Raw genomic sequence first — 14,085 nt, 5'->3', positions numbered from 1 at the left:
CATGAACTCAGTCAATGACATACATGGCATTTTTGTCATTGATGTGGAAAAAAAAAAAACAAATCCAGATAAATTATATATTTTTAAAATTAATTAAAACTGTAGGATTGAACAAAAAAGGATATCATTATTATCACTGTTATTATGATAAATATATATATAAAAAAAACAATTATGTCCTCATTTTGCTACACATTGTGACAAAAAAGGAAATGGAAAAGAGTGTTTAATTGCGCACATCTTCCTCTAATTTATGACCACTGAGCAATAAACAGCTACATTTAGGTTTAGATCACACTACGATGTCATTGAAAGCTTAACTCAGCGCTGTACTTGTTATAATTGTGACGAGATACGTTATAGTTTCCAAAGCATCAGAATAAAAGTTGGTATAGTGTAGGTGTGTTGAAGTTTTTGTAAGGTAACTGTTTTTTTTTCAGCGTGATAAAAGGTTTGCTATGATTTTAAACACTTGTACTTGTGCTTTACAAAACCTCATTGAATCATATGCTTCATTACAGACAAGACCTTCCTTCAGTGGAAAATATCACCATTGCTTGAGAGTGGTGTGTGTTGGTGAGAGGGGCATTTAGCAACCTTTGTGATCAACTGTGTGACCACAAACAAACAGCAATCAAGAGTTGCTGCGTCTATTTTGATCTATATCTCATATTTTTCTTTTTCCTATTTTGCAAGTTCAACGTTACTAAAACACACGAAAGCGACTGCTGCATTGGTGAACCCTAACTATGCAAAATAAAACAAGTGAATTATTAAACAACATAAAAATACAAAATCTCATGCTGCATTGAAAGTCAGCGAATTCTCGTCTGTGATCTAAAAACACTGATGGCTGAAAACTGTCTTGGTCCAGAGTTCAGGAGCTGCAGCTGCTCCACACAGCAGTCTAGACCTTGTTAGAGCTAAAAGCAAGTTATTATTAGAACCGAAGATTTCTGTGAAACGTCCCCAGAGTAAAAAAAACATAACTTTAAAATCTATCCTAGAATGAGCTGCGTGGTGTGTATTTATAAAATGAAATGTGCAACTTATCAGTCTGTTTTATTCATCCTCTTTCTTGGGATAGTTATATAATTGTTCAGGTTAAAAATAGGATTGATTTTATTTCAATCTTTGTGTTTCTTCTCTTATGGAACGTATATGTTTTCGAAAAATAAAAAAAAGCCCAGAGTTTAGTAATATAATCACTGACACTCATACTTCCTGCTTTATTGTCTGCCTTCTTGGAAAAACGTGTCTTGACTTGCCCTATAATTCACCAATAACATCGTTCCAATACAAATAGTAAACAAATTTTACAAGCAACTGCAGAAAACTAGTAATATATCTTAAGATGTATATGTCAGTTGTTTCTGTAAGCAATAAAAAAATAACTTTTTATCTGCTGTGCCACAATTCATAGTAAATACTTTTCATTTTAAACAATTTATTTTCAAAAAACTTTGTTGTATCAAAAAAACCCTAATGTATTTCATTTAACTAAATAAACCTACAAACAAACTGAACAATGTGAAACAGACAGAGACATTTGACAACTTTGATCTAAGAGTTGCACAATATAAAATGCTGGCAGGTGGTTGCGTATTTTGCTCAAAGTTTACCATATTTCACAATACGCAGTTGGTAAAATTTCCTGTTTGAGCTATTTAAGATTTTGGTAGCGCTGAATAAGTGTGAAACATTGAACAAACAATTAAACTATGAAGCTAATAAAACAATAGAGATAGTAATGTACTTTCTAAAATAAAGCAGAATAAAGTAGCATCCGTTGAAAACGTAACTTCTATACCTGCTGCGAAGCGTAATGTCTACTATTCTGTGAGAGTAGTATTAAATTCCCTAAAAATAAAGTTATGTCTCTTAAATTCTTTGCACAATTACAAAATATCTCAAGTTTGGCATTTTTAAACTAAATTTTACATTCAACTTTTGAATTTCCTGATCACTCGTGTTCCTTCTTTCAACACTTACCTTCTACTTGTGTCCGATTGTCACAATTCCCCATGGTGGAAACTGTTTTAAAATTAAATTAGCAACTCTTTAAACTGATTGTTTCGCTAGCTAGACGACTCTACAGAGTGCGATGCATGTTTCTGTTTGCACACTCTGATGGCATGCAGGAGGCTCGTCTGTGTTTTATTTTTTTCTCAGAGGGCTGTCACAGGATGTATGCTTTGCAGAAAGCCACAAGCTTTTTTTAGACTCCAAGAGCATCAAAGGAGAAAGAGGCAAGATAAACCTGAGAATCTCAGGGAGCATCTTCAGAAATACACATTGCATGTAGACTGCATGCATATGTGACCGAGGAAGAGAAAGTAGCAGTGTGCTAAATTACTGCGAAGATAACAAGATAAAACCTTATTTCACAAATATTTTATCTTCTGATTTATTTTTTATTTTTTTAGCTTTGCTTACCATCAACACTTTGTTTTGTTTGAATAATTATGACAACTTCCTAAGTTAATGTGAACGTTTAAATCTTAGATTTGATAGAAAATTGCTTAGGAATGAGTGGGTAAAGAGTATTTAGAGGAGTACAACGTCAATTTAAGATGATTATCAATGTGCCCTACAGGTTTGGGTAATACTTTATTTGAAGGAAGCGGTGTGCATAAGACTGACATGACATCTGTCATGAACATAAAGAAGTCTTTATGAATGTTTATGACAGTTGTCATGAAGTGTCATTCGGTAAATAATGAAACTTTTAATGCAAAGTTGCTTTAAAAGTTCCATTAAAAATTCATTAAAACTTCCAACTTTGCATTAAATTATCATAATTTACAAAATCGCGCAAAGTTGGGACTTTTAATGGACTTTTAATGGAACTTTTAAAGCAACTTTGCATTAAAAGTTTCATTATTTACCGAATGACACTTCATGACAACTGTCATAAACATTCATAAAGACTCGTTCATGTTTGTGACAGTGTTATGTCAGTCTTATGCACACCTCTTCAAATAAAGTGTTACCCAACAAGGTTTCTGTGACTTTAAGACCTCCAAATGTGGAAAGTCCCATTAATGGTTTGACACCTTTACCTAAAAATAGTCACCATCTGCATGAGTTTCATTTTAATTTGGGGTTTTTAGTTGTACATTTTAACTCTTCTCTTTCAACTTTTCAAAGATCATGCAACGGCAGCAGCTTCTGTAATGACGATTCTTTGAGACAACCAGAAGACAAAAGACTTTGACTGAAGAACTGAACAAGTGTAGGTTGACCAAAATGTCAAAGTCCAACAAGTTGATCTGCGGAAACCGTACACTGCAATAAAAATACACATGAAAAATGACGATGCAAAGGCTCGAAAAAGCGTAATGACATTTTCAAGCAATTATTCTCTAAACCAAACAGGGTCCAAATTATACACACATCACTTCTAACATTGTGCTAAGTGTCCAGAGAAACCAAATATACTTTTGCAGCCATCAACAAGCGTCTGGCATCTCTCTGATCGGATCTTGGATCAGCACTGAGGTCATCTAAAGAGAGGTCATGGCTGGTTGCTGCCATGAAATCAGCTTTCAAACATCCTTTTGTCCTGATTTGTCACTCTGTTGTACCCAAAAGTGAAGAGCAGAATGGGTTTTAAAGCCATTGTTAGCGTATCATAGGATAAAGCCTTGACGTTCCCTGGGTTCTTATTTAATAAAGTGACCAAATTTATTTTCTTTGTTGTTGACATTTTGAATCTGATGAGTAAAACTTCCAACAAAACCCAAACAAAGGCTGAACCCAGTCAGACAGTCATGGTGAATGCTTTCAAGAATAGACTCAACTCTACAGAAAATTTCAGATCCAGTTCTATGCCAGAAAACCACCTAATTTAAAAAAAAAACATCTCCTATTTCTGTTTATTGTTCACATTTTCAGACAGAGCACTGCACTTATGGTCACAACAGTATATAGCTTCACTGCAAATGGAAAGGGATCATTTATCCAAAAATAACATGAAACTACATGTTCACTTGAATTATAAAAAGTCAGCAATAAAATGTAACTTCTGCATCTGATTATTGCTCTTAATTGCTTTTTGTAACATCTTTCTCTTCCCTGGAAAAAAGAAAGTAAAAAGTGAAGTTCAAATGTAAATAAACAAGGCACTAAGGTTATGTATGAGATGGTGTCCAGCACTGTAATTATATCAGAGAGCTAAAATCAAACCACAAAAGAAACATTTCGAGAACTTCAGCGTTCTAAATTTGTGAAACCACAGTTAAATTTAGCTTCACTGAGACAGTGCGGAAACAGATCTCAGCGTGTTTTTGAACTTTTATACAGTGCAAAATGTAAGTTAGGACGACAGGCCTAAGAAACTTTAGAAATGTGAAAACTGGGTTTTTAGGTACCAATAAACAAATAAATCTAATTCATGGCTTCAGTCTCACATGTTCTTCTACTATCACTTATATGTTACCTTTTATTTTCAGCCTGGACTTAGGAGCTAACAGAAATGTTTTCCAGTCGTATGTTTGTTTTTAAATATGTATTAAATATCTGTTGTATTTTGAAACATGAATTAATACTTTGAAATTTCCCTGAAGCATGAGTGTTGCATGAATGTCTGAGCTGTGAGTCTCTGTCTTGACTATCGAGCAGCTCCTGTTGTAGGCTACCCTGCTTCTCGCCCAAAGACTGTTGGAGTTATTAATAATTTAATTATTAATAATAAGAAGAATCCTTCTAATAGAACCAAACATGAAGAAGCAGCATTCAGCTTCCATTCACCACATATCTCGAAAGAACGTGAAAAAGCCTTTAAATCAAGGCTTAAAATCCACCATTTTAGAGTTCATTTAATTAATAATAACTGGAAGTTTGATCAATATATTTGATGCATATTAATGATTTTGATGATAGCATTTGACAAGATGTGATTTGTATTGTTTGCTTCAGAATTGGTGACCTTATGATGATGGAAATCACTTTGAACTGCTATACAAATAAACTTGATTTGATTTTTGGTAATTTTATGACTCCTATTTGTGATTTCTGTTTTCATTTAATTTACTCTTAATTCAAATGTTTTATATGTTAATCAATGTGTGTCTTTAATAAATGTGATGAATGATCATGTTAATAATAGTAATAATTATTTTTATTTTATTTTATTGTACTATCCGATTTCCGAGTTGCCCTTGAACGCACCACAGCCTTCCCTAGGCGGTTCCTCCTCCTCTTCTCCCTCCTCCTGCTCGCGCTGCCCTCTCTTCTCCCAGGCGCTGATGTGTTACTAACGTCAGCCTGTAAGTCCGCTAAAATGTTTGGTTTCGGATCAAAACTCCTGCTGCTTTTTCTGCTGGCCTTCCCCTGCGGATTAATATCAGTCGGTGAGTGTTTATTCCCTCTTCAAAGGAGAGTTTTGGTTCCTCCTCGCTTTTTGTTAGCCTTTTAAAAAAGTTATCAGTCCATATTGACGTGGCACAGCCAGTGGGAACCATCGGAACCGCTGCATGAAGTGCTCCTACAACTAAACGTGCGCCTATTTTCCTTGTAAGCCCATTATAGCAGAGTTAAAAAAAAATTTAAAAAAGCAGCTCATTGGTGAGCTAATTGAATGGAAATGACCGCCGCTTATAAATTATAGTAAAAATCATCCCATAATTAAGTTACTTTATTTGGTATTTCACGCTTCTGGAGTTTCTGGATCTAGAGATGTTGGGGTTGGAACAGCAGCTGCAGCAGCTCCCCACGCTGGGACACGTCATCATAGATAAGAAGGGAACCTCACTTTGTTTCTCCATTCACTGACACGTTCAGGGTCTGCTTTTCTGCGGGTCATTTCAGCCTGCCAGCTTGTTTCAGATGCATACACGGTCAATAATATCACTTTAACCTTCAGTTTAGCTAGAATATGGCAACTTTTCCACTGATTTTGGTTTCGCTCATAAAAGAGAAAGTTCAGAAGAGTGCTTGAACTTTTCGCAACAATTTGTCCAGATAGGATTATTCTGGAAATATTTTTTGTAAAGAAAAGTCAGATTTGTTATTTAAGTGAGGGAAAAGTGTTGTCTATTGGGAGCCATATGGGAAGCAACAGGTGGGGGAGGGACCTCACTGTGTTGCTGAGGGTTCAAAAAGACAGAGAAAATTCTGGTCTTTATTTTTCTGATTATTTTTTTATTTGAATTTAAATCATAGATAAGACGTAAATATGAATGAAAAAATATGAAAATGTTTTCAGTTATTAATTATTTAACCATATAATGTAGTTGTGACCATATTCATAACACCAAAGTCTAATTACTTTGGTATTCAGCCAAAAATATGCTAATATGGTGTTTGGTTTATATAACATATGTTTTACTTTTTTCTCTTGAATTAAACTGAAAATCATGTTAATTAAAGAACTGTATTCTTCTCATGACCTGCTAATAACCAGGGTTTTGCTGCGTATAATATTTAATCTGAACACATAAACAGCACATCTCTAAGCCTTAAAGCTGACCGCCTGCAGCCTTCCTGTGGTTCTGACACTTTGCTGCTTTCTGTTTTTAAAGGTCAAGTCTCTGCGCAGTCAGACTCAGCCGAGGACGCTGCTGACGATGCAGATGCTGCAGTAGACGAGGAGGAAGATGAAGACGAGATGGTTGTCGAAGAAGATCAGATTCAAAACATGGTACGTAGTGCGTCTGTGGTCGTGTTGCAGAATGTCAAGCGCTGATTTCGTTACGGTGCGATTCTGTGTTCGCCGTCAGGACGGAGGTGAAGACGACTCCGATGAAGCGGCTGAAAAACTTGTAACTTCACACCCCGATGCCGACACTACCATCGTCTTCACGACAGGCGAAGGTTGCTGAGTTGTTCATTTTTCTTATTTTTTATGAAATAATAAAGTAAAATAAAAATGAAATGCTTGCTTAAAGTGATGAAACCGGTTGGTAAATGTAGCTGTTTGGTATTTTTCACGTGTTCAGAGTTTCCAGCCAATGAAATTGTGAGGTTCCTTGTGGGTTTCACCAATAAAGGAGGTCAGACTTTCACGGTTCAGTCGCTGGAGGCTTCTTTCCGTTATCCACAAGATTTCCAGTTCTACATTCAGAATGTAAGAGACGTCTGCGCCTATCATCATCGCACATTATACACGTATTTATTCACCTCGACATCTAAAATATCTGCCAGAGATTTTTATAAACAAACAACAGAACTAAATATATTCCGTTTACCTTTTACGGATCTTCTAGTTGACCTTTTTCCTGTAGGTTTGCCTAATCCTGTGTGTGTCTGCAGTTCACAGCGTTGCCCCTGAACACGGCCGTCCAGCCCCAGGCCCAGGCCTCCTTCGAGTACTCGTTTATCCCGGCTCAGCCCATGGCCGGACGGCCCTTTGGTCTCGTCATCCTCCTCAACTACGTGGATCATGAGGTGAGGGGAAAATTGTTTCTTGTTCTAGCAGAACAAACAGCTCAAGATTTGGAAATAAGCTGCAATAAGTATGTAAATAAACACATATCTATGTGATTATTCAATTTAAAGAAGAAATGCATAAGTGAAGCTATAAATTAAGCTATAAATACAAAATTAAATCTTTAAATGTTAAGATTATTCATAAAATTATGACAAATATGACCAATAACGATGAGCTGTAGAGATGACTGATATTATTTTGAGATTGGTACTTGGACAAGAAATACTTAATATGCCTTTAGTGATGCGAAAGTCATTTTATTTACAAATTGAATTGTGGATTACATTATATGTTTGATTATGCATTAAATATTATCAATTAAATTAATGCATTCATTACACTTTCATTTAAAGTATCACATATAAACTTATTTACTTGGAAAAGCTCTTTTTTTCATTGGCATTTTTGGCCTCTTTCTATAAAGAAATGTAGAAATGAAGTACAAATAATGTCTAAATGGTTTAAGATGACATTAAGAGTAGTTTTTCAAATCCTTTTTTTTTTCTCTGATGTGTTTGTGAACTGATGGCAATCAAACCAGACACGCATTTCCTCTCTAACCTTTTTTTTTTATTTAGGGCAACACGTTCCAGTCGGCCATTTACAACCAGACTGTCACCATAACGGAGCGAGAAGACGGACTGGATGGAGAAACGTAAGGCCTTTGGCTGACATGTCAGTCATATCCTGTCACTGACATACTTACAGATACGAACACGTAGATAAGGCGCGTTCTCTCCTGCTGCTGCAAAGTTTGCAAAGTGCAGAAATACAAGGAAGACAACAAGCAAATGCATTACTCTGAAAGTACTGCAAGCTCATTAGTGGAGAAATTAGAGCGATTAAACCAGTTTATGCAACTCAGTTCTGTGTAAATTATTCATAGTCACATTAGTTTTGCAAGCTTCCCCTTATTTGTCCTTTCAGCTCTTATTCACAGCATCAGCTCCCCCAGAATATTAAAAAGCTTGTAACAACCCGTCAAAAAGGTGTGAAAATGACACAAAGGAACGAGACGTGTGTGTTGAGCTGCTGCTACACGATGCACAAACTGTCTGTGGGAAATAAGATGAGCAAATAAATCTCACCTTCCTCAAATCTCACTGGAAAAAAAATACAGTTTGTTCTGTGGGTTGTCTACGGAACAACAACACGCTCCTTAATGCTCTTTTTAATTACAGTGTGCCTGTAATTCATCAGGTAAAGAAATGATTTTTTTTGTGTTTGCAGGATGTTCATGTACGTGTTCCTGGGTGGGCTGGTGGTCCTGCTACTCTTTGGGATGTATCAGGTTCTGGAGAGCAGAACGGTATGCGTTTCCTCAGTAACTTGGACTATTTTGTTGTGTGAATGCGTCGACACATGAACTTGATAGACTGAAGTAGATGGGATGAGGAAGTCAGCTTCCCTTTATGTTGGGAAATGCAATAAATAGATGTGTAAGACGTCAGTGACTACAAAAGCTACATTGTGTCTGCATTTCTTCTAAAACTTGTGGTGAGATTATTTATAAAACTTAGCGCCTTGCAAAAATGATGATGTTCCTTGAACAGTTTTTTTTTATTTAAACCCACAAACCTCAGAGGTTTTTTTTTTTTGTTTGTTTGTTTTTTAGATTTAATGTGATAGACTAACAAAGTAGCGCCTTATTGTGAGGTGGATGGACAAGGATGCTTGTTCTTTGTGTTTCTTTTTTTTACTAATGAAAGTCTGAAAAGTGAGGCTTGCACTTTTATTTAGCCCCTCCGAATACTTTGAAGAGCAACATTTTACTGCAACTACAGATGCAAGTGTTTTCGGAGTATCCTCAACAGGAACTTCTACCTCAGTCTAAAGTATTTTCATGCTTTAGTTCCTACTCTTTATTCAGCTCCGTCCATCTTTAAATCTACTCTTTCTGAGAAACAAAACAAACAGCTGAAAGCAACAATTTCCTGGTTTTCATTTGAAAAAAAAAAGCTCGACACTGGGATTCTTCTTCCTCGCCACGATCTGATCCTGCACTACATCGATCCCAACTAAACGTACTGAACTTCAGCGGGTGTTTATACTTCTGCAGGGCCTTTTTCTAATGAGTGTCATCTGTGGTTTTGTTCTCTGCAGAGGAAACGGCTTCCTGTGAAAATAGAGAAGGGCACGACTGGAGTGAACGACGTGGACATCAGCTGGATTCCTCAGGAGACTCTAAACGCCATGAGTATGTTGCATCTTATTATAGACATAATAAGAACCCCAGTTTCAACTATGTTATATTAGTTTTCTTGTAGTTTTTTGCTGATTAAAAAAAAAAATCTCATTCTTCATACATTTTTGCAGAACCTTCGCCGAAAACATCTCCACGGAAACGAACCAAAAGGGCAGCCGGGGTCGACCAGTAAGCCCGACTGGTCAAACTGGGTAAAATCCACGTTCTCATTCACTAAGGATCGACAGTCTGAAGCCTATAGACCGGCTCTCATCAGAGCGCGGCCATTTAAACACCAACAGGACATTTAACTAATTTTTAAAGCTGCATTTTTGTAAAATCATGGTTTAAGCAGTGAAATGTGCAAACCGCCATATGGATGCTGCAACGCCTGAGCTGAATGTGGAGGTTTAATCAGGATCAGATAAACTGACTTGAAACCAGAAGTATTGAATTTGTAGATTGAGTTTCTGTCAATCCAGCGCCTCTGTGCCTTGTTTACACCCTGACTTTGCTGCCCTGCAAAGAGTGAATGGCAAACACCAACGTGTCCATCTGGTTTTAACACTGTGACACGGGGACTTTTGTTTTTAGATGTTTCTTTAAGAGAGTAATAACGGCAGCTGCATGTCCTATGACAGTCTTCTCCCAGCGTTTCCTTGTTTACCTGTTTTTTATTTTCTCCCCCTCGAAGATGGAGGCTCCTTCAGCATTTCAGCCTCGTCACGCAGCGCCACCGTAGCTCTCAGGTTGTCTGCTATCATTTTTATAATACCGCCTTTTGAAAAAGCAATAAAAGAACAAAGAAGGTGTTTTTCCTGTTTCTGTCTTTCTTGGAAACTTTATCACAGTATTTTATGACACTGCTATTTCATTTGCTTGTGTTTATGTAGTATATTTTGCAGTACACAAATGTTTGTTTGGTGTATAATTCCGCTTACCCTAATTGTGCAGAAGATATCCAGTTCAACATTTCTTTTTTAAAGATCAAAGAGGCACAAAAAGTTTCCAAATCTGGAGAAGTATCAAAACTGAGTAAACGTATTTGGTTTTCCAGAACTAGGACAACATGATGAATACTTTAAAACATTTACATTTATCAGTACAGAGAGAAAACATTCATCCAGTTGTACTGGTGTTGAAACAGGTGGAATCGTGACTTTTTCCCAGTTAATAGCTGCTAGTATTTGTTTGGTTATGAGCATTTGGTCATAAAATAAGAACTCAAGCTTTGAGTGTCTATTGGAGAACTGTAATCTGATCAGATTACAGGGGGAGATGGTAGAAAGATAATCCAGAAGGAAATCTGTTGGAAGCTGCAAAAACCCCAGGAATGAGACTAACTTTCACCTCACAGCAGAACAATGACCTCACACAGCCAGCATTACGCTTGGATCAAAGCATATTTCTGCATTGGAATGACCTAGTCAAAGTCCAAACCTACATCCAATGGAGGATCTTTAGCACCAAGACTTAATCTGGCTGAGTTTGTGCTATTAGAAAGAAAAAATATACAAAAAATGTTAAATATCTTAGATAGAAACACCCTAATGGACCTGCAGCTGTATTTGCAGCAACACGTGTTTCCACCAAGTATTAAAATTGACGTCATAAATATGTGATTTTTATTTGTAGAACATAAATTAAGCCATAAAATTGGATGTTTTAAAAATTATTATAGTGTGGATAAAAACACACACACACACACATATATATATATATATATATATATATATATATATATATATATATATATATATATATATATATGTTTTTTTTTTACCAAAAGATGGTGTAGACAAAAAAAGAAAAATCACTTTCGACAAAAAAAAAGAGAAATAATTATTTTAGGAAAGTGATAATATTAAAACCTAAAAAAAAAAGAATAAAATAGTTGATTTTTGAAAATTGGACAAGAATAATATAAAATGCCTCTCTTCAAAATGTCAGCTAATATTTGGGACTCTAAACTGGACTCAGGTCAAAAATGCCTCTTTGGAGTTTATGACAGTAATTTGATAAATGTGGGAAAAGTTCAATGGGACGGACATTTCATCATCATCCAACACGCCCTATTAACCCTGCTCTTTGAACGGAGCCTGCTAATTAAAACCGGGGTGTGAAAGAGTTAAGCAGATAAACAAATTGAAGGTAATGACTCACAGCTTGTTCAGAGGAGGCTGGAGCGGCTCCGGTAGGTGGGAGCTGTCCGGAGCTGAGGGGGGGCAGCGGGATGAGCTCAGCGCCGCCCGGGGGGCAGGTAACGTCAGCTGTCGGAAAGAGAGAGAAACTGTGCTGGAGCTGCACACTTCATGAGATTTTATTTTAGTATCGAGACTCGATACTAAAATAAGCATGGGCAGCTAATCTGCTCCGTGCACCAGAACCAGCGATTCCTCCTCATCCCAGGAGAGTCTCGATCGCATCCCGCCTCGCTTGAAATGGGATGAAATGGGATTATTCATGTCGACGAAGATCGGATGGATTCTTGCGATCGCCTCTGGTAAAGTAGCGCAAGATGCTGGTTTTATTTGTCCAGATAAAGGTAGCTATTAATAGTCTTAATTTATTTTTATCTCCGTGCATCGCATCCCTTTGTTGGCTGGGTGGGTGTTATCTTTATCTGAGCACTGATATGAGACCTGCACCGTCTCCAACTGGCTCCGGTACAATCTGCACAACATTCATAGCTTAATATTTAAATAGAAACATAGTTTAACTCCTGTGCCACTTTTGTTGATATCCGTGCGCTTAGCATTTGTTTTGCATTCAGCAGAGCGGTAAATAATGAAGCTATACTCCACTACTGAGGAAATATCCAACCTGTATGGTGTGCATTTTACTTCATTGTTTTCAGACTCCCTCGAATGAGACCACGCCTCGTAGAAGTATTCACACCTCTGAAACTTTCACACATTTCGTCACATATATATATATAAATATTCTTCAAATATATATATATAAAGAGGTGGGGCTACTAATATTAAGCAATGCTTGGGAAGTGGATGGAAAATTCTAAATGAAATTTATAGTTAGTTTTTCAGCTGAAGAAACGCATCCCCAGGCCATGATGCTGCCATGTTTGCTCAGGCTTTAGTGCAGTGTTAGCTTTCAGTCACACTGGATTTAGTTAGTGTAAACGCTGCAGGCATCTCCAAGTACAGATTTTTACTTTCTGCTATTTCAACCATCCAGCTTTTACCATATTGTCCTCACTCAGGACATCAATGTCTAAATGTTAATATCGTCTACGGTTTATAAAATATTCAGCTCTTTGTGATCACCTTAAGCCCCATTGACAAAAATGGGGCAAAAATGAATGAAATGAAAGCGCACAAAACTTTGCGCTCTTTCATGGCTAACTGCTTCCAGATCCTTCCAGCTGGAAGCGCTGTTCAAACTTTAAAATGTAGTCATGTCCGTCAACTACTTCTGTTTATTTCACCCTTTTCATATCTTTTACAGATTAAATGACATCCCTCTTCAAGTTTTTGCTCGCGTTATGCTCAGTCTTCAAAAAACAAACACTAGCGCATTAGCTCTGCAGTTCCCAATCTAACCCAGCTTCTTTTTTTCCCTTTTTCTCTCTCCATTCCTAATCCATTTCTCTGTAACTGGAGTCCATATATTGCCTTTTTTTCCCTATTATTGTTGTCAAATACTTGTCTTCCAAATTTATTTTATCGCCTTCCCAGTTTTAAATAAAGCCCTCCTTTACTTTTCACACAGACCTGCTGCTGTATCTTCACTCAAAGCGTGACTCACCCACAGTTTCCAAGTTTGTCCCAGGGCAGCCAAATCTGCACCCACACCTATAACTTTTAAAGTAATTTATTAACAAGTGGAAGAGTGACGTCCAAACCTGCTCAAACGTTTAAACTTCTCCAAAACTTTGACCTTTTTCTGCTGTCTCCTTTGATTTTGGTGACTTTTCACTAATGATCTCTGGCAAAACTCTTGCAAACCATCTTGAGAAAAGAGCTACAGGAAATGGGTTGCACTGGATTTTATTTAGGGTTATCAAGGCAAAATGGGCTCACTTTTTTTTTTTAGAAAAATAAGTGAAAATCCTGTTCATTTCTCTGCAAAATGATTCATCATTTTATAATCTACATCATAAAATCTTAGTAAATTGCATCGTTAGTCTAATTTGGGGTAAAACATTACAAATAGCTTCTTTGAGACTGTGCACGCACTTAGTGGTTTCTATATTTAAATGTGTCAGATTGTAGGGTATATTTATCCAGACCTGACAGGTTCTGTCTCTGCTCTGTTTTGCAGTTTTCCTGCTCCTCGCGGCGCCTGCAGGCAGCGTAGATGTGAGCTGTGAGAACGTTTACCGCGACTTTTCTGAGTGCGTCCTGGAGCTGGGGGAGAGCATGGACAACTACCAGGAGAACGTGACCAGCGAGCAGGGAGTGGCGGCCGTCTGCAGGTGCTAGCAATAACTTTATTTTATTAAAAAAAA

General features: G+C 37.0%; 2 protein-coding genes across 2 annotated transcripts in view; both read left to right on the top strand.

Annotated features, from left to right (window-relative positions):
• Positions 1-5,201: 5,201 nt before the first annotated feature.
• On the top strand, positions 5,202-10,431 carry LOC106934490 (translocon-associated protein subunit alpha-like). Its single transcript, XM_015014442.1, has 9 exons — positions 5,202-5,354; positions 6,525-6,643; positions 6,723-6,816; positions 6,942-7,069; positions 7,255-7,389; positions 8,011-8,087; positions 8,663-8,741; positions 9,536-9,629; positions 9,749-10,431. Exons 1-9 carry the CDS (start codon positions 5,285-5,287, stop codon positions 9,808-9,810), a joined length of 858 nt encoding a protein of 285 aa, XP_014869928.1. The 5' UTR covers positions 5,202-5,284; the 3' UTR covers positions 9,811-10,431.
• A 1,460-nt stretch (positions 10,432-11,891) lies between these two features.
• Positions 11,892-14,085, top strand: part of LOC106934492 (neuritin-like) — an 8,616-nt gene continuing 6,422 nt past the window's right edge. Inside the window, exons 1-2 of the mRNA XM_015014446.1 lie at positions 11,892-12,120; positions 13,899-14,052. Coding sequence (XP_014869932.1) covers positions 12,069-12,120; positions 13,899-14,052 — 206 coding nt within the window. The 5' untranslated portion in view covers positions 11,892-12,068. The remainder of the gene's footprint in view (positions 12,121-13,898; positions 14,053-14,085) is intronic.

This window comes from Poecilia latipinna, unplaced genomic scaffold (assembly GCF_001443285.1).
Source record: "Poecilia latipinna isolate Pla-1442-1.1 unplaced genomic scaffold, P_latipinna-1.0 Scaffold1817, whole genome shotgun sequence".
NCBI classification, from domain to species: Eukaryota; Metazoa; Chordata; class Actinopteri; order Cyprinodontiformes; family Poeciliidae; genus Poecilia; species Poecilia latipinna.
Note: the sequence above shows the minus strand (reverse complement) of the source record. Positions and strands in the feature narration are given on the sequence as shown.

Bases quoted from the DNA above. Each gene is read 5' to 3' on its own strand.
- LOC106934490 (XM_015014442.1), top strand. From the start codon at position 5,285: ATGTTTGGTTTCGGATCAAAACTCCTGCTGCTTTTTCTGCTGGCCTTC. The intron at 6,644-6,722 runs GTACGTAGTGCG...GTTCGCCGTCAG, and splicing joins AAGATCAGATTCAAAACATG to GACGGAGGTGAAGACGACTC. The intron at 9,630-9,748 runs GTATGTTGCATC...ACATTTTTGCAG, and splicing joins GGAGACTCTAAACGCCATGA to AACCTTCGCCGAAAACATCT.